The 24239-nt window shown below is 41.7% G+C and overlaps 1 protein-coding gene across 4 annotated transcripts in view; it reads right to left on the bottom strand.

Annotated features, from left to right (window-relative positions):
• Window positions 1-803: 803 nt before the first annotated feature.
• The window catches only part of LOC117713894 (uncharacterized), a 30354-nt gene continuing 6918 nt past the window's right edge, over window positions 804-24239 (bottom strand). For 2 of the 4 annotated variants that reach the window (XM_076939810.1, XM_076939809.1), the window contains exons 3-7: window positions 12120-12208; window positions 11211-11337; window positions 7741-7821; window positions 6568-6647; window positions 804-6182 (exon numbers count right to left, since the gene is read on the bottom strand). In XM_076939810.1, coding sequence (XP_076795925.1) covers window positions 4764-6182; window positions 6568-6647; window positions 7741-7821; window positions 11211-11244 — 1614 coding nt within the window. In that variant the 5' untranslated portion in view covers window positions 11245-11337; window positions 12120-12208 and the 3' untranslated portion in view covers window positions 804-4763. Of the gene's footprint in view, window positions 6183-6567; window positions 6648-7740; window positions 7822-11210; window positions 11338-12119; window positions 12209-12889; window positions 13045-14209; window positions 14352-24239 lie in introns of those variants that run through there. The other 2 variants (XM_076939807.1, XM_076939808.1) reach the window with 2 other exon arrangements.

Here is a 24239-nt window from a genome sequence, read left to right as displayed (position 1 = left end):
AAATCACTGCACACTCAGAGCTCAAGGAAAAGCTCTTTACTGAAGCACATCGTCAGCTGGGGCTAATACCCAAATAAGAGTTGAACTCGAATATAAGATTTTACCAAATTATATACACCTTAGAGGTATGCATTTTACTTTTAGGTCCCAGCCCCCATTAGACTGAACAATTTAAACAGACACTAGAAACTACAAGTCTAGCTACTTGAACAGATGGGAGATTTACACAGCAAAAATATTGCCAGGATTAAAGTACACCAGTGTTGTCCTTGCCAAATAGATGTGACCCAGGGTCATGTTGCCCAGCTGTCAGAATTATGGGGATTTTTTTTTGTTTGTTTTTGTTTTTTTGTTTGTTTTTTTAGAACTGGGAACTTTATGGCAGGCCAGAGCTTAACATCCACTGTGACCGCTCGGCCCCCTTGAGCTGCATGTCAGAAGCATGTTTCTTTGGGGACTGGACTAGTGGTTGGTCAGCCCTAGTGAAGAGACATTTTGCATCCTAGCACCATGAATTAGGATCACCTTTAATAGGCCTGAGTAGCACACTACTATCTTTGGGGTATTGGGGAACAGTACTCCTTCAGGTAAACCCTACTTTGTATGATTTAATGTCTCTTAAGCAAATATGTTAGCAAACTCAAATCCTCTATAACATCAATTTTGCTACTTTGAATTTCTTCTATATCAGTATAGTAGTGCACTTGCTTCTGGGTGTCTGCAATTGTGATGCTCAGGAGATTAATGATGGCAATCTGTATGCAAACTGTCTAGTCTATTCGGAAAGAAACAATATTAACACATTTTATTTTAAAACTGGATTTAATGTTTTAGAATAGCAACTAAAAAGTAAATGGAGTACATAAATTTCAAGCATTGGGTAAAATTTCAGTGAAAACATCATTACAGAAAAGGTACATGCAACAAATACAGAAGAAAAAAGTTGCTAAAAATCCAATTGTATTACTAATTGCATTATACATAATGGTCTAAAAGAATTGTTAATCAGGATTTTTCAAGTAATCAGAGTTTTAAAACTCTTAACTAAAGTATATATAAAAGACACGTCTACACCTGGGTTGTAGGTCAGTGGTTAGCATGTGTAAAAGCCCTCAGTTTGAATCCTAGCACCCACCCCCCAAAAGTTTTTTTAACCAAGGATACAAAAAGAAAATTAAAATATATATAGCCATGTAAATACCTGTCAGAGTGAATGGAATAAAAACTATATTGGAAAGTTGAAATATTTCAAGACAAATTTTTTTCCCTCCCAAATTATTTACTGGGACCCAGGTACTCCTTTGGGTACATTTGTCTTGTCTTATTTTTTAGTTTTGTCTTGTTAAGTATCTCACAAAGTATCCCAGTCTCAGGCTACCCTTAAATCTGTGACCCTCCTGCCTTGGCTTCCCAATCCCTAAGATTACGGTGTGAGGCATTATGCTGTAGTTTGAGAAAAATACTCTCCAAAAGAATACTGACTGAAGATTAACTCAATTTAAATACAAGAAGAAATCACTGCAGAATACAAGGCAGACCCAAAGTAAATTAATTATACAACCAAGAAACATCAGGAATACAAGAAAATAAATTTGTTTCATATGTGAAAATGAAACCATGCCTAGAAAAATATACTCAAAAGTTTTAAATGATATTATAAATCTTAGGTGTCCTATTAACATAAAAGATATTGAACAGTTTAAGGTATTAGAAAACGGGCACCTAAACAGTATCAATTACTCTAGATCAATATAACTGAACAGGTTTAGAATTTAGGAAAGGAGAGAAATACATTCACTGCAGTATATGACACTGTTCTAAGCTACAGCTAGAAAACCAGTCAATGCATTTTAAAATCTGGCTGTTCTGGTGGTGCTGAGGATTGAAACCACAGTCTAGTGCACTGCTGAACAGGCACTCTTCTTATCCCTACCCCATTTCTTCTTACATAGAAGGAAAAATCATATGCCAATGTTACTCAAGAATATCTATGATAATCTTTATGTGAGTAAATATAATCAATACTAAGTAGCAAAGGATCCATTGGGCTCACGAGTGTAGCTCAGTGGCAGAGTGCTTGATCCTCAGCAATCACACAAAACAAAAATGAACCTTAATATTTAAAGTTAACATCGGACAACTAATATATAATCATTAATAAATGACTGCCTTTACTTAGAGTCATTTTAATCATTCCAGTATTTATTATTATGGAACAATGAAATCCTAGGTACTTGAGTGCTACCAGCAAATGACTATGGTCATCTCAGAGGATACAGGGAAAGCAATTCATGAATCCAAGAGGAATTTTGCCTCACAAATAAAGAAATACTATAAAACCATTATGCAAAATCCAGATAATAAAAAAACCCTCTATCCTAATAAGCAAATCAGTATAATGGAGAGCATACCTCATTATAATTCTAAAGAAAAATATGCTTTTACTACTTTCACTAGTGTGCTGGACATCATACTAATTTATGTAAGGAAAACAACTAAAATAGAAAAAAAATATACCATCATTATCTACAAATATGATTACCTGTCTGGGAAACCAAAAGAATCTATGACCCTCTCAAATTCATGTTAAATCTAAACCTCAGCATGATTGTTCAGATAGGGTCTGTAGAATTTCATTTGATAGTCCAGGACAATGAGTAGAAATCTCATCCCACAACACTGCAATTTTTATCAGAAGAGGAAAAAAAAAAAAAAAAAAAAAAAAAAAACCCTCATTTTCAGGCTTTGTCATATGAAAGCAACTGCATGCCAGGAAGACTCTACTCCAGAAGCCAAACATGCTGTTACTTTGTTTTCATGTGTGTGCATGTGCATGTTGGTGCTTCCACATTTGCATGTGGCATGTGGAATCCAGATGGTAATGTCAGGTTTCCCCAGTCACTTTCCATTTTATTTACTGAAGCAGGGTCTCTTGCTGAACCCAAAGCTCGTGGATTCAAGTAATCTAACTACCCAAATGGCCTGAGGATTCCCATCTTACTTCCCAAACACTGGGATTACAGGCAGCCTCCATGGCCACCTGGCATTTAGATGGGTTCTGAGAAACCAAACTCTGGTCCTCATGTTTGCAGGGCAAGAGCTTTGCCCTCTGAACCTTCTCACTAGCTCCCATGCTGTTAGTCTTGTGTGAGAAAATAAATTGCTGTATATGATCTGTCCACTGCTGGAGATAAAAACTAGCTATTCATATGCTAGGCAAGGACTATTACCACTGAGCAAAACCCGCAGCCCTAAAATTTTATCTAAAAGTGGTAAGCTAATGAGAAGTACAATGATCTATAGATATGAAAATGCCGCAATAAAACCCAATACTATGCTAGCCTAAAATTTTGTTTCTTTTAATGGAACTTTTAAAGCAACTTGGTTTATGCTGTTTTGTGTTATATTTATGATGTATAAATGTGTGTGCAAGTGTGGTATGCATGGAAAAGAAGAGGCTAATTGTGTAGCAGTCCATGCTCTCTGACCATGTGGGTCCCTGGGATCAAATTCAGTTCCTGCTCACAAGCACCTTTACCTTCTGAGCTATTTTGCCAGTGCTAGCTATAGTGTTTTGTGGTACTGTGGCAGTGCAGTTAAAAAAAAAAAAAAAAAAAAAATCACACACTTAAACACATGCAAGTAGCCTTGAAACTGAGTGACAGGTAGAGGCTGTTCTGGTGAGGACTCCCTTAGTTAGGAAGGAGAAACATGTTATTAGAACATGAAGAGAAACCAATCAGTGATATGTAGTGATCTTGAACCAAGCAGATCTGTAGTCTAGCATTTTGTGTGGAAGTTAGAACTTGAGAGTAATAAAATCAGAAATTTATCTGTAATTAAAGTGTTCAAAAGGAGCAACTTGGTTCCTCCTGAGTGCTTTTAGTAAAATATGAAAGGGGAGAACATGGAAGCTAAGAAGAAATTGTTAAACAAAAGATAACTGTACCTTAAAAAACTCTCAGTCTAACCATATTACAATAACTGAGAAATCTGTACTAAAGAGACAAGCCAGCTAGGAATGTAGCTTAGTGGCAGAGTACTTGCCTAGCATCCACAAGACCTCAGTTCTATCCTCAGATCATCAATCTCAACCAAACTGAGGAATACGGACAAAATTACTGTCACTTCAATCCAAAATGGATCCAAAAGATAGGACAGAACTGACTTTTTTAATTTTATAAGGGATCACAGGGTTAACATCTGTAAAGAGACTAGCTATTAAGAACAGACAGGAACTATTTCTTGGTGTGCTCATCAGAATCAGTGGGGTCAGAGTAGTTGCCGAGGAGTGTCTTTCCACAATCCACCTGTGTCCTATATTTTATCTTGGCTTGTGGTGATTTTCACATTAACAAGCCAAACTGGCAGCCAACAAAAGGATCAAATCTGTTTTATTTCATAGCATTTAGAAATGTTAGGATCACGAAGAGTCAAGCATCAGAATGAAGCCACCTTGTATACTGGCCTCACCTGTCCCACAGATGCTCAGACTCATATATCCATGAAAAGGTTCCAGGGTAACTGGAAAAGCCAGGGTAGCTCAGTGATTGAGTGCTTGCCTAGTATGTGTGATGTTCTAGGTCAATCCTCAGCACTACCCAAAAGAAGAAAAGTTTGAGGGGGCACCTAAATATCCTAGTTCATAAAATTAGGATGGTGTCTAAGGCCAGTGTGAGTCACTATAACCCACACAAAGCAGTTAAGACTAATCTGATGATCTTTGGTGTCACTGTCAATATTTAAAGGTGGCAACAGATGGGCTAAATAGCAACACCCATACCCTCACACTGAAAGGGCTTCTCCTCAGTGTGAACTCTGCTATGTTTCCTTAGTCTCGAGTACACAGCGAAGGCTTTCCCACACTGCTTACAGATATAGGGCTTCTCTCCAGTATGGGTTCGCATGTGAATGTTAAGGGATGTGGAATATATAAATGCTTTCCCACATATGTTACACACAAAGGGCTTTTCGCCACTGTGAATTTTCAGATGTTTAGTGCGATGGGAGGAAGTAATGAAGGTTTTCCCACAATGAACACATTCAAAAGGCTTCTCTCCTGTGTGAGTTCTCACATGATGAATCAGGCCTGAGGTCCTGGTAAAGGCCTTCCCACATTCCTTACATGCAAAGGGCTTTTCTCCACTATGAATTCGTACATGTGTGGCAAGGCCCGAGTACTGAGTGAAGGCTTTCCCACATTCCTTACATTCATAAGGTTTGATTCCAGTGTGTGTTCTTATGTGTTCAGTAAGCTGAGTAGATCTAGAAAAGGTTTTTCCACATTCCTTACATTCGTAAGGCTTTTCCCCAGTGTGAACTCTTATGTGTTCAGTAAGGCCTGACCATCGAAGGAAGGCTTTCCCACATTCCATACATTTGTATGATTTTATTCCAGTGTGAATTCTAACGTGATCATTAAGGTATGACATATTTTTAAAGGCCTTTCCACACTCCTTACATACAAAGGGCTTTTCTTCATTATGAGTTTTTACATGTGCAGAAAGTCGAGAATAATTAGCAAAGGACTTCCCACATATCTTACATACTTTGGATTTTTCTTCAGTATGAATTGATACATATTGAGTTAGGTGTGAGGAAACCGTGAAGGCTTTCCAACATTCCTTGCAGTCACAGAATTTTTCTCCAGTGCACATTCCCATGGGATTATTAAGGCATGCAAAATACTGAAAGTCTTTTCCACATTCCTCAAATTTGTAGGGGTTTCTTGCATTGAGAATTGGAAGATGCATAGCAAGGCTTGTAGGATGAATAAAACCATTCCCATATTTATTCCAGTCATAGGGTTCTCCTCCATTGTGAGGCCTCATATCTGGCTGAAAGTAAGACTGATTAAAAAAGGCTGTCTCACAGTCTGTGCATTCAAAGGGCTTCTCATTTGTGCTAGTGTTCGGGTACATGATGTTTGGAGTCAGACTGAAGAGTTTTCCACACTGATTAAGCTCAGAAACGTTTTGTCCAGTAGAGGTTTCCTTGAGCAAAGAAAGAATGTCTTTCCCATACCAGTTACACTCAGAACTGTATCCTTGACCTTGACTTTGCATGCTCACCTCTGTGTTAAGGCATAATTGTTCACCCAACACATTTCCACATGGCTTAGAGTCACATAGGTCCCCTTCATTGTGGTTTCCTGATTGTTCATGAAGGGATGAATCACCCACCTGAAGACAAAAACAGTTTGATATTCATAATGAACTTTACAGTTTCTTTTCCATGCAATTTCCTGACCCCTAGTTTTCCTAAACTGAATGATAGATCCCTTTGCCAAAATCGATGACTTAAAAAAAAAAAAAAAGTGGTTCCATAAAACTGCTTAAAGCTTGCACGTCTAATTGCCTATGTGGAAATACATATTTGTGGGAACTATGAGACAAAATCTTTATGACATATGTGGGGACTCCCCCAATTCATGATATTCCAGATAGTTCTTCAGAAACATCAATTCTTCTCAGGTGCGTCCTACTCATCTCAAATCCCTCTTTCTTATGGTTTACTACAAAGCACCCCCTCCTTGAGCAGGAAACAGAAAGTACATGCTGATCTTACCACTTCTGTTGCACTGGAACTTTGCATCCTAAAATAATTCTCAAGCTCTGAATCATCAATTGTAGGTTGTAGTTCCAATTCTTAAGTTAAAAAGGAAAAAAAAAAAAAAAACATAAGTTCAGAAAATGAATGGTATGTACAGGAGTTAGAGTGAGGGTCATTTGTCCTTCTTTTCAAATTAAACACACTAAAAAATAAATGAATGCTAGAAAGTTGCCTCAGCCATTAATCGCTAAGGCTAAAAACCAAAAGGTAAGAAAATACAGACAGGCAGACATAACGGTACACAACTATGACCTTAATACATAAGAGGCTGAGTAGAGTAGCCGGGGCTATATAATTCTAAGACTCTGTTTCAATTATACTAACAAAAACAAACAAGAAAAAGCAGTACATGGAGATGGCTAGTTGGTAAATCATTAGGACGTGAGCTTGAACCCTGTAACCCACTTTAAAATGCCCAGCATGGCGGCACATACTCATAATCCCAGTGCTGGAGAGACGGGTCAGACAGATTCCCTGAGGCTCACTGTTCAACCAGCCTAGCCCGGTCAGTAAACCCCAGATCTCCCTGAGAGATCTGGTCTAAAAATAAGGTAGAGGCCACCTTGTCAGCAAACTTGCAAACCTGAGCTCAAGCCTTGGCAATGACATGGTGGAAAGAGACTATGACTCCGAGGATGTTCTCTGACCTCCACACGTGCGGTGATGTGTACTACACAGCAGTACAACTTTACAAAGAGATTTAAGAATTTGGTTTTGTTAAAAATTTAGCAATAAGACTGCTCAGTAGGTAGAATGGTTGCCTCACAGGCCCAAGCCCTAGTACCTCCAAAAAAAGAACAACAACAAAAACTGTAATAAAAAAAAGAAAAGCAGAGTCACCATTTTATGTAATGAATTATACAAACTGACCCTGTGACAGTTACAGCAACAGGAAAAGTCAAAAAGCTCTAGAAAAACAATATTGAAATGCTAAGTTTAAGAAAGGGAACGCATAGGCTGTAAGAGCATAGGTATGCCTAAACACACAGAAACAACAGATTATCTGAGATGCCAGATATCTCATGGAGGAAAATGGATTCAATTTCTGAGGCCAGTACATTGTAAGAAAATCTACAGTTGCAAAACAATACCAAGCTTGTCAAAACAGATTTCTCCATGAATACTCACGTTGAGGAACAGCGCTTTCCGCCACCTCAAACTCTTCTTGTTTTAACCAGGGGGTCAGACTAGGAATGAAGAACTGACATCCTGCATATACAGAAATATGAATGAGTGGAAGGAGCTCAAACAAGACATGACAAACTGTCCTATGGCCAAGGAAATCATAGTTCAAGTAAAAGCAAAGTAATTCTTTCAAAATGAGATAAAATTCAAATATGGGGAAGGGAGGGAGGGAGGGATGTAGCTTAACATGTAAGACTCTCAGTACATTCTCTAGCACCATAGAAAAGATAACATTCCCGTGTCCTAAAAGGACTGGTTTGTTCTACTTCCTAAAAGCCAAATGGAAGTTAATGTACACTTCCCAGAAGGGCTGTACCTCAAGGGTAGAACATCTTCCTAGCATGGGCGCCGCCCTAGGGTTTCATATCCAACAATGACTGCACAGCACAGTACAACAGGCATGCACTCTTGACAAAAACAAGTCTACTAGGTTGGGCACAGTGGTGTAAGAAACTCGAAACCCCTTAACTTGGGAAGATGAGGACAAGAGAATTCCAAGTTTGAGGCCAGCCTGGACTACACACAAAAGATTCTGTTTCCAAATAGAAGGCCACAGTGAGGGTAAAGGAAAGAGCAGGGGAAGGGGGAAGGGGGAAGTGGAGAAAAAGAAGGAAAAGTGAAACAGAAATGGGAGAAAGGGAAAGGAAGACAAATGTGGTGACACATACATCTAATCCCAACACTTGGGAGGCAGAGGCAGGCAGATCTTTATGAGTTTTAGTTCAAGACTTGCCTGAGCTATGTAAATAGAGCATATTTAAAAAATAATAAAGAAGAAAAAAATGAAAAGAAACAAAAATTCACAGTTCTCTAAAGAAAAGAATGGCTGAGGAATGTTTTAAATGTCCATCCTGGGGAGGATTTGGAAGGAACTAGGGCTGGGGAAAACGCAATCAAAATGCACAGGAAAAAAAATTTCTTTAACTGCTTAGCATCCTTTGAACTGAGGAAAATGCAAATCAAACAACCTTGCGATTTCATCTTATCCCACGCAAAATGATATAGATCGACAAAATAACCAATAACATGCTGAAGGACATGAGGGGAGAGGGAACGCTCAATCACTGTTCACAGAATTGCAAATGGCTGCAGTCACTATGGAAATCAGTGTAGAGAACTCTCAGAAAGCTAAAGTAAATCTCCCCTATGACCCAGCTATCCCACTCCTTGGCACAAGCCTAAAGGACTTGAAATCCTACTCCACAGATACCCGCTCAACCGTGTTCACTACTGCTCTATAGCACAATAGCTGGGAACTGGAAACAACCCTAAATGTCCTTCAACCGACAAACGCACAGTGAAAATGCGGCACACGTAACTTATGTAATACTAGTCAGCTGTGAAGACAAAAACGAAATCATCAAGTTTGCAGGTAAATGGATGGATCACAGTGAGTGAGGTACAAGACCCAGAAAGACACATGCTGTCTCTTATCTGAGGCTCTTAGCTCCAAATCTTCATTCGGATGTGGGTATACAACCTGAAGAAACTGCAGAAGGCAGGAACGTAGAAAGGACCACTGCCAGAGTCGGGAGAGTGGGGCAGTAATAGAGGAGTGTAACAGAGGGTAAGTGATCCGTGATGGGAAGGGGGGGGGGGGAGAGTTTAATTAGGAGGGAGGAGAGCAAAACAACAGTAAGGATGTCTGAAAATGTTATATTCCAAAAATAGTACACACTTTTGCTGCTACCCTTGGTTATCCCACAGAGGTAGAAGGGTGCATTCATATTGGTGAAGACACCATTCACATCCAACACAGGCCCGTAGGCCTGAGTTAGAGCTGACCTGAATGTTTCCTCCCTGAGGACTAGCTTGCATGGTACCAGAAGGTGCCATACAAGCTTCCAAAACAGGGAAGCAAACAAGTGTCTAGCCAAGCATCTCTGAACCACAACAACCAACATGGTATAATAACTGTAGGACACCAAATTGACACATATAACCAACAGCTCTCTAATTGACACATATAACCAACAGCTCTCTAATTGACACATATAACCAACAGCTCTCTAATTGGCCTTAAGAGCCACTTGACCAGAGAGAAGTTAGACCTAGTGCTGGAGATCTTGGAGAAGCTACAGTGCTCACCTTACTAAACCAGCACAATCCATCTACATTCTGAACATGTGTCTTTACACCCACAGATGAGTATAGTCTTCATCCCTCATCAAAGAAACACCTCCTTGTAACAGACAGAAGCTATTACAGAAAACCACAATGAAGCAAATGCAGAGTTGTAGAGCCTGGTCCCAATGGATACATGTACAGTACAACTCCACACCTAAGGGTCAGAGAACATTTTAGAAGAGGAGGTATAAAGATTATAAACACCAGAGGATCAAGGAGTTTGCTGTGAGATTGTGTGTCTTTGTAATGTCAGAAGCTACACAGAAATCTCAGCAACATGACTGCTTAAGCAGAAGCTAGGCAAGGAGGGCACTAATGACATGCTGATGTGTGAAGGGGGCGCTCAACCCGACAGGAAGAACTACAGACAACTAAGGATGTTGGGAGAGGGGACAGCATACACACAAGTAAAACTATGTGGACTATGCAGATTGCATTTATGTATTTAGGAATACAGACACACAATTAATGAAATGAGACCATGAATTTGAAAGAGAGCAAGGAGTATATGGGAAGAAGGGGACCTAGGAAGAGGTATAGGGGGAGGAAAGGGAATAGCAAAATGGTCTAATTGTATTTTAATCTAAAAAAATAAAAAGATTTTTTTTAAAGAAAGGGAGAGAGGATAGAAAAAAAAAAGGAAAAACTAAAAAAGATTTACAACTGTAAATTATTATGTATTATGGCAGGAATGTTATCTGTCGGAGCTGGGAAGACGGCTTGCTTGCTAAGAGTGTCTGCTGCACAATCATGAGGCCCTAAGGCAGGATCTCAGCGACCCACATAACAAGCTGAGCATGGTCTAGAATGTGCCTGTAACTACAGTGCTGTGGGGAATTCGGGTAGGATGGCTGGGACTTAGTGTCTGAAAGACACAAGAGCTGTAAGTTCAGGGAGAAAGCCTGCCTCAAAGGGATAGGCAGTGATAGAAGAAAACACCTAATGCCCTTCTATAGTTTCTGCATGTGCATGCATGCATAGAAACACACACATGAATTAGAAAAGCTATTTTTTAGTTCGATTTCATTATATAGCCCTAGATATATAGACAATCTGGCCATGAACCCAAGAAGTCCACCTGCCTCTGCTTCTGCCTCTCAAGTGCTGGGATTAAAGGTGTGAGCCCTTTGACCTCCACCCCCACATAAAAGTTTTATTTAAAAATCAATTTGATCTGTCATTCCACTAAATTCCTAATTAACATGATCAGTCTCTAACACATTAAGAAGCATGCATGTAACATGTATGTGTCCCATAGAGGTAACGAGGGACACCAGCAGCCTTACCCACTGAAGTCAAGTTCTCATAGTTCTCCAGCATGACCTCTCGATAGAGATTCTTCTGAGTCAGGTCCAGTAAAGTCCACTCATCCGGGGTGAACTCCACAGCCACATCATCGAAGGTCACTGAATCCTAAACCATTACACACATGTAGGTTTGAGCCAAATAACAGTCTTCCTGGTACTCAATGAAACATTAGGAAGGTGGACCTAATCCCTATACATGGTTCTCAGATCAGCCTCAAGCAGCTGCAGGGCTCAGTGGCCCCAGGAACTCTTCTCTCTGTACAGCGACTCTCCACTGACCTACTGTTGCACGACTTCACTACTTTATAAGCATGCTTTCCAGCAGCACGGCCAGGCTAGGAGCTCTTCTGCTCTTACTGCCTCACGACAGCATATTCCTAAGCAAACTGCAGATAGCAGATAAATAGATCTTCTGAGAAAAGGGTGCTCTCACCTGCCTTACCATCTGTAAGAGCACTCAACAAAACAAAAGACATGCAGTTATTAATGAAGCTCAAGATTAGTTAATGGGGATCCATGTCTGTAATCCCCAACATTGGAGAGGGAGGCTGAGACCAGGCAGGGCTATACAGCAAGTTCAAGGTTAGGCTATATAGCCAGACTCTATCTAAAACAAAGATTAGCTAGTGAAGTCGAGGATAGAGCTCAGTAGTAAAGCATGTGCCGAGCATGGATAAAAAGCCTTGGCTCAATCCCCAGCCAAGCAAACACGTTAATAAGCAATAACAGAAATGCTAGAAGGATTTGCAAGGCTATTCTTCAGAGAAATTCAACTTTCCTCCCGATAGTGAGAATGCACTTCCTTTAAGAAGCCCTAGAGACTGAGTCTGTCTAAACTCTAGACTCTAAAAAAGTTGTATTTGGTAGAATGATATCCTCTCTCTTTACCTGGTAACAATTTGCCTGGTTGTCAGTCACTGTCCCTTCTACTTGTATGTTTGCTTCGTAGACGTAGATAGGCTCTCTTGAAAGAAGGCCTGATAGGAAAGAAAGCATAAAATCCCAGAGCTGCCTTAATCCCCACATCCACATGCCACGAAGTCACTCCACGACAGTATGACATTCCTCTGCCATCTGTACACTCATCAAACCACATAAATACATATTCCTACCAAGAAATGCCACAGCACTTATACCTCCCCTGGAGCCAGAGGGCAAGCTAGGAACTGTGCTGCCAACCGAGAAAAAGTATTCTCACTTTATAGATAAAGTAACTTAAGATATAAAAAACATTGACTGGGGCTGGTGAGATGGCACATCTGGTTAATGCAAGGGCTCACACTTGATGTCTAGAGTTTGACCCCAGGATCTCACATGGCAGGAGAGAACTAACCCCCCCCCCCAAAAAAAAAGTCCTCTGACTTCTACACTTACCCACACTCATACAAATGCATACACACAATAATAAATAAAGTAAAGTAAAGTTTAAAAAGAAACATATGACTCTATATTGCCCCTGGTGACAGAACTCATGACAATTATACAACATCTGTTCTGCAAGCATACACACTGGAGCCCTAAACCACAAACCACTATTATACAGCCCACTTCAGCTCTTTGTAAATCAACACACAAAAGTACTAAAGTCCTACCCACTGGACTTTGCTGTGCAGGAGAGACCTAAAACAGTCTGAAACAGAGCTTCAACAAGGACTTACCATGGGACAAATCAATGGCTGCCATCCCGTGATGCTGATGGTGAAATGTGCCTGAACACTCCCTTCCCTGACGCCAAGATCACTTCGGGACAGCTTATGAATCTAAGTGGACAGAGGCAATCTCCATTCCTCTTAATACAGGGTTATATGGAGTCCTGTTCACATCAATCATTAATCAACAACATCGAACGTCAGTCATCAAACATCACACAGTAGTGCTCACTCTTCTGCAGATAATATATGTGAAACCCACCAGCAAACATCTACTCACTAACAGTAGCCGTACAAATACCAATTGACCTTTACTGCTTTTGTCAGAAGCTGTGCTAGGACCTTTACCTATATAAGCTCACCTGCTATCATAACCATCCTACACAGTAGAGATGCTTGCCCACACTGAAACACCCACATTCAGGCAGCACTAGTAACCAGTCTAGTATTACCCAATTTGGAAATGAACTGAGAACTGATGAAGCTGAGTTTGTCCAAAAAGCTTGATTTTGTATGACTGCTACTGCTCCCTAGCATGGCGAGAAGATATGGACCCACTGCAGCACTATTCAGGAGTCACTAGTTCATATGTAAATGACTACTTCATAGGTACATATTATGACTTAATTTTAAAAACTAAAATTGAAATATTTCTAAAAATCAACATGACTATTTTCTGACAACCCTGAAGTATGTCTGGCACAGGGCCTGATAGTACACATTGATGATACTAGCACTTAAGAGGCCAACGCAGGAAGACTGTAAGTCAGAGCCTCAACTACATAAAGACAACCTTTCTTTAAAAGCAAAAAAAAAGAAAATGAAACAAAAAACAAGTTTGAAATAGCTTTTCTATTGAATCCACTTATTTTGTTTTCCCTCTTTCTTCTTTTAAGGACAGAATCTCATACTGTGATACAAGGGCTAGCCTTGAACTCACCATGTGGCTGAGGATGACTTTGAACCTCTGATCCTTCTGCTTCTTACAACTACTAGGATTACAGATGTGTTCCCCCATGCCTGATTTATGTGGTGCTGAGGATAGAATTCAGGGCTTTGGGTATATGAGCCAAGAACTATACCACGAGGCTGAATCCCCTGCCCTGTGTGTGTGACTGGCCTGCACCCAAGGCCTCAAGCTAAACACACACTCTGCTACTAATTTACACCCCAGGTTCTGAATCCTTTAGAACCACTCATCTCATTTATTATGAACATAAGTCAAACATGTCTGGAAAGAAAGTATGCATCTGGAATTTTTCATTATGTATTAAAATGGTATTTTCAATATGTGGGTTAAAATAAAAACATTATTACAAATAATCTTACCTCTTCTATTTCATTTACTGGAGGTACTGGAGGTACTGGTTTATTTCAGGTCTGGCTTATTCTTTAATTCTTTCAGCAAATTATTAGGAAGTCCTATTCCTGTGGTAGGCATGAGCAGATCAGGGGAGGACAGAAAATATCCTGTTCTGTAAAGATCTAGAAGTCCTATGGGGAAATATAATCATAACAAAAGAAGAACTGATATATTACTTCATAAGTACTACAAGAAAAATCAAGTGGACAAGGAGAGAGACCTGCATATGCACACACAGGAAGCGCAAACTGAAAACTGGTTTGGGACAAGATGGCAACACAAAAAAGAGAACTAGCACCGGCTATAACCATCTCTGACCAGGAAGTTAGAACAAGAATTGACAGGTATAAAAAAAAAAAAAAAAAAAAAAAGAGGCACTGAGGGCAGCAGAGATGGCTAGGTGTCTTAAGGGCACTGGCTGCTCTTCCAGAGGACTTGGGTTCAATTCACAGCATCCACATGGCAGTTCATATTATCTGTAACTCCAGTTCCAGGGGATGCAACACCCTCTGAGGACACCAGATATAAAAGTGGTACACATACATGCAGGCAAAAACCCATTCATATAAAACATAAAATGATAATGATGATAATGATAATAAAAACTATTTTAAATTTTCTTTAAAACCTAAGAGAGGAAGAAAGAAGGAAAGAGAGAAAGAAGGGAAGGAAGGAAGAGAAGAAGGGAAGGAGGGAGGGAGGGAGGGAGGGAGGGAGGGAAGGAGGAAGGAAGGAAGGAAGGAAGGAAGGAAGGAAGGAAGGAAGGAAGGAAGGAAAGAAGGAAGGAATTTTAAAAAAAACCCCACTGGGGAGACAGTTCAGTCAGTAAAGTGCTTGTCATGCAAGCACAAGAACCCACATGAAAATCTGAACAATGTTGGGGAGGTTCACTGGCCATTCTCATCAAATTAGAGAGTTCTGGATTCAGCAAGAGATCCTATCTCAAAAATAAGGACGGATGGGAAATAGAGAGATAGCTGAGCAATTAAAAGCACTTGCTGCTCTTGCAGAGGACCTGAGTTCAATTCCCAGCATCCACATCCAGCAACTCATAACACCTGTTAACTCCAGCTCCAGGGAATCTAATGGCCTCTTCTGGCCTCCCAGTGTACCCACACATGGCAGACAAAAACAAGATAACAATAAAACTAAAACTTAAAAAAAAATACTGTAAAGCATGATTACAGATGACATCCAACATTCACCTCTGTGAACACTCTCTCTCTCTCTCTCTCTCTCTCTCTCTCTCTCGCTCTCTCTCTCTCTCTCTCTCACACACACACACACACACACACACACACACAAACTCAGAGCACATTTCAAGTACTAGGGTCTAGGATCTTGATTGGCAACACTAGAATTATACATAAATGCACTTTCTTCTTCATACTGGCACAGGATCATGGACAGATCAGAATCTGCCAGGCTCTTTGGTATGGATTACCTTTTTAAATAAAGGTGTTCAAAAAAAAGGTGTCAATTTTGTCTTTTTCTTCTCTTTATCCACCCCACCCCTCCAAACAGGAAGCCTTCTAAGAATTAGCATGTGCCAAAGTCCTTCTTTTTGTGATGCTGGGGACAGAACTTAGGACCCTGAGTACAATAAGCAAGTGCCTGACAGCCACGAAAGCGCATGCCCAGCCAGAGGCCGAGTTCCTCCTCCTCAAGTCTGTCTTCATTTCTTCAATAAATTTCCTTTTTTTTTATTTTATTGTTATCTTGCAGTAAATAACGACTGGCTCTAAGAAAGAAAGAAAGAGAGAGAGAGAGAGAGAGAAGGGGAGGGGAGGGGAGGGGAGGGGAGGGGAGGGGAGGGGAGGGGAGGGGAGGAGAAGAGAAGAGAAGAGAAGAGAAGAGAAGAGAAGAGAAGAGAAGAGAAGAGAAGAGAGAAGAGAGAGAGGGGGGCGGAGGAGAAAAGAAAACCATGAAAGCCAGGTATAATGGGGAGAGATATAATGGGGGAGGCTTTGTAATCTCCACACTTTTAAGACAGAAGCAAAAAGACTTCAAAGCAGCTAAATAAGTGTTATCTTTTAAAACCATCAGACCTGTAATCCCAGCTACTGGGGAGGCTGAAGCAAAAAGAAGCCAGTTTAGGCTACAGAATGACTTCAAGGCCAACCTGGGCAAATTAGTAGGCTCCTGTCTCAAAAAGTCAAAAAGGGCTCAGGATGTAGCTCAGTGTTAGAGCACTTGCCTAGCAAGCATGCCAAACCTAGGTTCAATTCCCAGGACTTAGTTTACCCACCTCCTGCTCCTCCCCAGCATCACACATAAATAAGCCAGTGAGATGGCTGGGCAAGCAAAGGTTCTTATTGCTAGGCCTGATGACTTGAGTCCTACCTATCCCCAGGTCCCATGTGGTAGACTGAGAGAAGTGACTCCTGAACATTGGCCTTTGACTTCCACATGACATTGTGGCATATGCTCTCTCCCCACAAATAATGCTAAGATTTCAGAAATCCAGTAGAACACCAGCCTAACAAGTGTTCTACAAGTAGTGGCATCTCAATGAACTCTGGAAGTCCCGTAGCTCATTATCCACCAACCAAACTCACCCACACAAAATCCCGACGCAGCTCTCTCCATAGCTGATGAAGCCCAGGTGCTGGGCTAACTAATGTCCTAACAATCACACTTAGACTCCACAGATGGACAAGGGCCCACTACAATTATCCCTAGAATCTAGTCCTTCTGGTCTCTTGCTAATCCATGCTTCCTTACAGTGGGAAAGATATCCAGTAAAATCACATGACTCACATTGTTATGTGTGGGTGACTGCAGTACAGTGCCAACTATGGCACCTGCCTTGAAAGGCCAAACAAATGTTGCTTTTGCTGCCTACCAACAGCAGTTAATTGTTTCCTTTTCAGTGTATGTGGAGATAGAACTTGAGACATTGTCTTACTTTCCAATGAAGTGTTTTGTGGTTGTCATCAAGTCTAACCTGAGTTTCACTTCCAGATTTCTAAACTGTTCTCTGGCCTCAAAGTATACGGCATGAGCGTACCTCATTACACATATTGCAAAATAAATAAACGGCCGTTTATTTACTTGTGTATGTGGCTGTACTCACCTGTGCAGGCATGTTTGGTAGAGTTTTGGTATCTTCCTCTACGGCTCTTATTTTTTGAGAGAGTATCTTACTGAACTTGGGGATTTCTATTTAGACTAAACTGGCAGGTCATAGGACTGGTAGCTGTGATGCTTTGTATATGCTTGGCTCAGCGAGTGGCAATATTAGGAGGTGTGGCTTTGTTGAAGTAGGTGTGTCATTGTGGGCGTGGGCTTTAATACTCTAGTCCTAGCTGCCAGAAAGCTAGTCTTCTACTAGCAGCCTTCAGATGAAGACGAAGAACTCTCAGTTCCTCCTGCACCAAGCCTGTCTGGACACTGCCACGTTCCCACCTTGATGATAACGGATTGAACCTCTGAACCTATAAGCCAACCCAATTAAGTGTTGTCCTTATAAGAGTTGCTTTGGTCATGGTATCTGTTCATAGCAGTAAAACCCTAACTAAGACAGAAGTTGGTACTAGGGACTAGGGTATTGCTGTGATAGGTCTGACCGTGCTTCCATTTGGAAGAATCTGGATTTGGGGACTTTGAATTTGGAAAGCAGTGGAATGCTTTAAGTGGGGCTTAATGGGCCATTGTAGTATGGATATAGAAGACTATGTTGCTAAGAGTGATTTGAACTGTGCAGACCTAGCCCAAGAGGTTTCAGTGGAGAAGAATTTCAGTATGTGACCTAAAGACTCTTTTCGTTGTATTTTAGTGAAGACTGTGGGGGCTTTTTGCCCTAGTCTGAAGAGTCTGCCCGAGGCTAAAGTAAAGAGATTTACATTAACTGTATTGACAAAGGAAGTCAACTCTCAAGAGTCCAGCAGAGACTTTGTTCTCTGATTTAGTCTCATAAAGAGTATTTTAATGAAAAAGAGCAAGCTCAGAAAGTGACCTCATCAATGATTCAATCAGATGCATTCATAACGTGATAGGTATCTTAATGTTTCTGTTGCTGTGACAGAATAACCTGACCAAAGTAACCTAAGAGTTTATTTTGGTTCACACTTCTAAGGTAGTCTACCTTGGTGAAATCATGATGGTAGGAGCCTGAAGCAGCTGGTCACACTGCAGAGTCAGGAAAAGGCAATGAATAATGCTGCTCCTCATCTCAGTTCAAGACCCAGTCCATTACAAATGCTAAGTAGACTTAGAGTGCCACCCACCTAAATCAGCCCAATCTAGGTCTCTCCCAGCTATGTCCAGAGGCTCCCTTCCTAGACAAGTCTAGGTACTATCAAGTAGAAAATCAGTATAAACCATCCCAGTTGGAGAAAGCAGGTCACTGGGGACTGCCTTTAAAGGTCTGTCTTGCCCTTTTGCCCCTTTAGGTGGTTTTTCTGTTCTGACTGCCAAGAGGCACACCACCTCCATCACCACATGCTTCTGCATCTTGATGCTTGTCATCACTTAAGGTCTAAAGCCATGGGGCGCAGACAGATCACAGACTGAAACTTGTGAAAAATGGGCCTAAACTCATCTTTCTTGGAGAGGACCCTTGCATCTTTCTCTCAGGTTTCTGTCACTGACAAACACAGGACTCTGTCCTGGGAGTCTGGGTGGAATACATATGCAAGAGTCGTGGAAGGATTTAACTAATATCAATGGGTCACAATCAACGGTGAAACTGAAGAAAAGTTGAGGCACAGACCATCCTTATCACACTAGTGTGCATGGCTGACTCGGCCAAATGATACTGCGGCATTTGGGAAATATGATGTTTATATTTACAGTATTACAATACAAGCGTTGGAGAGATGGCTCAGTAGTTAAGAGCATTTGCAGCTCTTCCACATAGTGGCTGACTACTGACTCTGTAACACCAGGATTAAGGGTCAAATGACCTCTTCTGGCTTCCACTGGCATGATTATGGTGCACAGACAAACAATCAAAATACCTGTACACATAAAATAAATGAAAGGTTTTGTTTTTTAATTTAAAATGCAAGTGGCTAGGTTTGTACTACAGTTAGTACTGCTTGCAAAGAATGCACAAAACCCTGGCTTATACTTCCAGCACCACACAAATCAGCTACCACACAAATAGTAGCATCCATCTCTAATCCCAGCTCTCAGAGGACATACAGGAAAAAGGGTTAGCCATCCAAGGCCATCCTCTGCTACATATTGAGTTCAAAACCAGTCTGCTACAAGAGACATCATATTTTTTTTAAAAAAAAAAGATTACAAATACAAGTTGTACATGGAGACTGAGGAGCAAAGACTGACTCTGAGGCCAGCAGGAGCGAAATAGTGAGACCCTGTCAAACAAGAACAGACTAGGCTTAGAGGTGGAGCTTACTGGCAGAACACTTGCCTAATATTCCTGAGGCAGAGGACTCCATGTTCGGCACCATTAAAAAATACAATAAACTATTCAATGCAGAGGCCAGAGATAGCTTAGAGGTTAACAGTATTTTCTACTCTTCAGAAGGTTCCAGGTTTGATGCCTAGTACCCCATGGCATCTCACAGCCATCTGTAATTCCAAGTCCAGAAATGTGACATGTGACACTCATCTGGACTCTGAGATCACTGCATGCACATGGTGCACAGACACACAGGTAAGCAAAACACTTACACAAAAATATTTTTTAAAAAATTAAAATTTTTAATTAAAAAGACACCCTCAATGCATTTAGTGAAGAGTGTGACAGGTGAGGTGGAGGGCTCTCTTTGTACTCAAATAAAAGCACACTCTTAAGCTGGCACCATGTCCTGAGCTTCCCTGACCAGGGAAGCATTATGCCCATGGCTGTTCAGGAGACAACCTTCAACCTACTTGAAAATCCTCATTCCAGGGTGATGGCTACAAGCAGGGAGCTCATTTCTCTAATGAACTTTCAAAAGCACTTGCTGCTGGGACTCGACTCACAAGGAGTACAAAACCCACAGACCAGCTCCCGTACAACACAAAAACCAACAGCTCACACAACAGAACTGCATGCTGGAAATACAGGTCTCAACACACCATGTTATACAATACACCCACTAAACCCACTTACCACAACCAACTAACAAGTAAGACAGCCAGTGGAGGTGGTGTGGCACGAGACTGTGTATGTGGCTGTATATAAATGCAGGTGTGCACGCTGAGGCCAGAGGGAAATGAAAGGAAATGCTTTGACCTATGTATACACAAAACACACACACACACACACACAAGTAAAAATGAATCTTAATAAATAACAGTCTGAGGATGGAGCTCAGCTGACAGCATGCTTGCCTACCACACATGAAGCCTTGGTCACATCCCCAGCTCATTAGCCAGACCTGTGCATCCAGCACGTGGAAGGTGACGAATGAAGCCATCCTTGGCTAATGAGTTCCAGGCGAGCCTGGGATACATAAGACCTTGCCTCATAAAAAATTAATTTTTGTATTCTGAGTAAACCCTTCTATCACTTTTCCCAGGTATAAGCTACCTAGCAGCAAATTAAAAGAAGGAATTACTGGGCTAGCAAAATAGCTCAGTGGGTTAAGACTGACAGCCTGTGTTAATTCCTGAACCTACAGTAAAAGGAGAAAACTCAAAGTAGCATGCATGTACTCACTTACACACACATATCAGAGAGTGACATGTACACACAAACACACAGTCTCTCTCTCTCTCTCTCTCTCTCTCTCTCTCTCTCTCACACACACACACACACACACACACACACACACACACAAACACACACCCCTTTGGGAGGGTGGGGTCTGAGATAGGCTCTCACTATGTAGCTCTGGCTGACCTGGTACTCACTATGTGGACCAGGTTGGCTTCAAACTCATAGATCTTCCCGCCTCTGTCTCCCAGCCCCAAGTACTTGGATTAAAGACCACCATGCCTGGCATAAATTAATAATAACTTTTGAAGAAAGATTTTTACTTGCTCAGTTTCCAAGGGATCAGAGGTGCTTGGTGCATGTGCTTGGGCAGAACAACACTGTAGCAGGAGCCTCTGACAGACAAGGTTCTTCAAAAATGACAGGCAGGAAGCAGAGCAGCACGGTAACAAGAAGCTAAGACAAGACACAACCCCTAAGAACACGCACAGTGGCCTTCCTCCCGTCAGGCCCCATCATAGTTTATACAAATAAACTATGCAATAGCTTACAAAAACTTTGAACCCATCAATGGATCAAATCATTTATTAAATCTAATCCTTTCTGGAACCACCATCATGGAAATACCCAGAGCACCCACCATGTTCATCCACACAGCCACAAACGACAGAATTTTCTTCTTTTTAAGCCAGTCTATAGTCACTTTAAAGAACTGAGACCAAGAATGTGTTCTGCAAAAGCCTGGGCTGTAGTATAAGCCTCTCTAGCACTTAGCTTAAATGACCTTGCAGACCAGGAAAAGCAGCACACTGCTAACAGTTTCAGACACGGGCCCTGAGGAGACTCAGTATCAGTTTTCAAGTAACAAGGACCAAATCTGTGGCACTTTCTAGATGAAGCTGTTCTTAAAAGGAGGAACATCTTGGCCCTGGCATACGATAAAGATTGAACAACTACAACATATCAGTGTGTCAAACAGCTGGAATTTCCTAAAATTAATGAGTCACCTGGCCCATCCAGCAATATGTCTGGGCATGCAACACCAACCTGCCGTTGAATAACAGTAGAGAAAACACTGCACTCAAGCTGGGTGTGGTAGTGGTCTACACCTGGAATCCCAGCACTCAGGAGGCGGAGGCACAGAAATCAGTATCAGTCTGACAATTACACCAAGACCCTGTGGCAAAAAGAAGACACTGGATGTGCTGATGCTTTGACTCGATGAGTAGCACGCTTGGCTAGCATACATAACACCCTGTGCCCTGTCCCCAGCACTACATCAAACCAGGAGCAGGCGCATATGCCTGTTGCAACACTATGAAGGTAGAGGCAAGAGAGTCGGTCATCCTCAGAGTTCAAGGATGGCCTTGACTACATAAGACCCAATCTCCCCAAAATAAGGAAGGAAAAAAAATTAAGATCCTAAGTTCTGTGAGCACAAGTAGACTTCAAGAACTTGTGGCAAGAGCTTGTGACAGATTATCCCAACACTTGTTTCAGTTGCATAAAGAACTTACGACAAGACCTACTTCACAAATGAGCCTGCATGACAGACTAGCACCAAAAGGAGAGCAAAGAAATGAAGTTCTGTAGAAACTCTGAAGATTTGTATTCATGGAAACTCATCTTAGAGGTCTGAGGAGTAGGCAAAGCATTTGCCTTGCAAGCACGAAGACCTCAGTTCAAATCCCCAGAAATGCAAAACCCAGAAGCAGCAATGAGATGAATGTCAGTGTCCAAGGTGCCTACAGGGAGGTGGGTGGTAGAGAGAAGCAGCCCAGAAACGTCAGAAAGCCTGGCAGACATAGAAGAAAAAACTCTTCCTCAAAACGAGGCAGAAGGCAAGGACCCACACCTGAGGTTGCCGATTCCACTCACATACCTCACACACACATATATCATACACACGGATGTTTTTAAAAAGCAAAAGATGAATGAATAAAATGTATAGTTAAAAAAATCTCAGTACAGAGCCACAAACAGCATGTTTGCTGTTCGCCTTGCCAGGACGCCTGTACTCATGAGGAGCCACCAACTATTTGTCTGGACAACCAAGGGTATAAAAAGACAAGACTAGTGACAAGAACACCTGTATAAAGTTACTATGGGTGGGTATGGGGTACCCACTTGTAACCCCAACACTTGGAAGGCTAAAGAATTCCAGGTCAGCCTGGGCAACAGTGAGACTGCCTATCTGCCCACCCCCATCTCTCTTGTCCTCGCTTTCCCTCCCTCCCTCACCCCCCCCCCCCCCGCCCCACTGGACTGCCTTGTCTGAGAGAATACAAGGTATCAGGGTATGTGTGACCTGCCGGAACCCCAACCACTGGCAGGATGCACTCGGTGGTGCAGAGTGCTCACCTGGCAAACAAGGCCTGGCTTCACCCCTTACACAAGGTAAAAGGAGACGTGCTTAAGTTGTTTGCAGTGCATATTGGAATTCCTCCTTCCACTCAAACTAGGCCTCCTGCTCCCTGAAGTAGTTACCCAGCTCCTGGAACTTTTGAGAAAAAGTCCTGACACACACTGGGGGCTGGAATTACTCCATGGGTAACAGCCAGAAATTCAACTGCCAGAGGGACCTGAAGGGGCCAGACAGCTTTAAAATGTCCTCATCACCTTTTGTGTATTCCACTGGGGTCCCAGGGAGCTGGCTGGGCCTCTGTACTTCAAGTGATTTAATTAAGAAAAAAAAAATTCCTCACAAGTATAGCCAAAATACTGGGTATTAGTCAATTCCAGGTGTAGTCAGGCTAACAAGCAGTGGCTGCCATCACAGGCACATGTTAGGTACAAGTGTGTCTGTCGTTCATGAGGACGTCTGAACTTGATTTGTCAAGTCTTCCCTAATTGATCTCCATCTTATTGAGAGCTTGAAGATTCAGCTCGTCTAGCTAGCCAGCTTACTCAACAGATCCTTTATCCCTGCCTCCCAAGTGCTAAAATTACAGAGCAGTTGCCACGCCCACCCAGTATTTATGTGGGTTCTAGGAATCCCAGTTCTATTCTGCAGAACCAAGAGAGGTCTTTAACCCTGAACCATCTCTCCAGCCCAAGATTCTGTATTCTAGTACACATATGTTCCCTGGGGTCCCAGGTGCCCTGGAGACCCTAAAGTATGCAGCTGTTTAAATCCCATATGTAAAAACCATATTGTATCTATGTATTACTTATATACATCATGATATGATATCACCAATTACTCATTTTCAGTTGGCAGAGTACTTGCCTAGCATGTATGAAGCCCTGCGTTCAATCTCTGGCACAGCACAGCCAGGTCCTAGAACATGAAATCTCAGCACCTAAGAAGTATCCCTGAGCTAGACGGAGGTGTTGCATGCCTTTAACCCTAGAACTCAGAAGGCAGAGACAGGTGAATCTGA

Source organism: Arvicanthis niloticus, chromosome 8 (assembly GCF_011762505.2).
Source record: "Arvicanthis niloticus isolate mArvNil1 chromosome 8, mArvNil1.pat.X, whole genome shotgun sequence".
NCBI lineage: Eukaryota > Metazoa > Chordata > Mammalia > Rodentia > Muridae > Arvicanthis > Arvicanthis niloticus.
The sequence above is the reverse complement of the archived record's forward strand: the minus strand, read 5'-3'. Positions and strand labels throughout refer to the sequence as shown.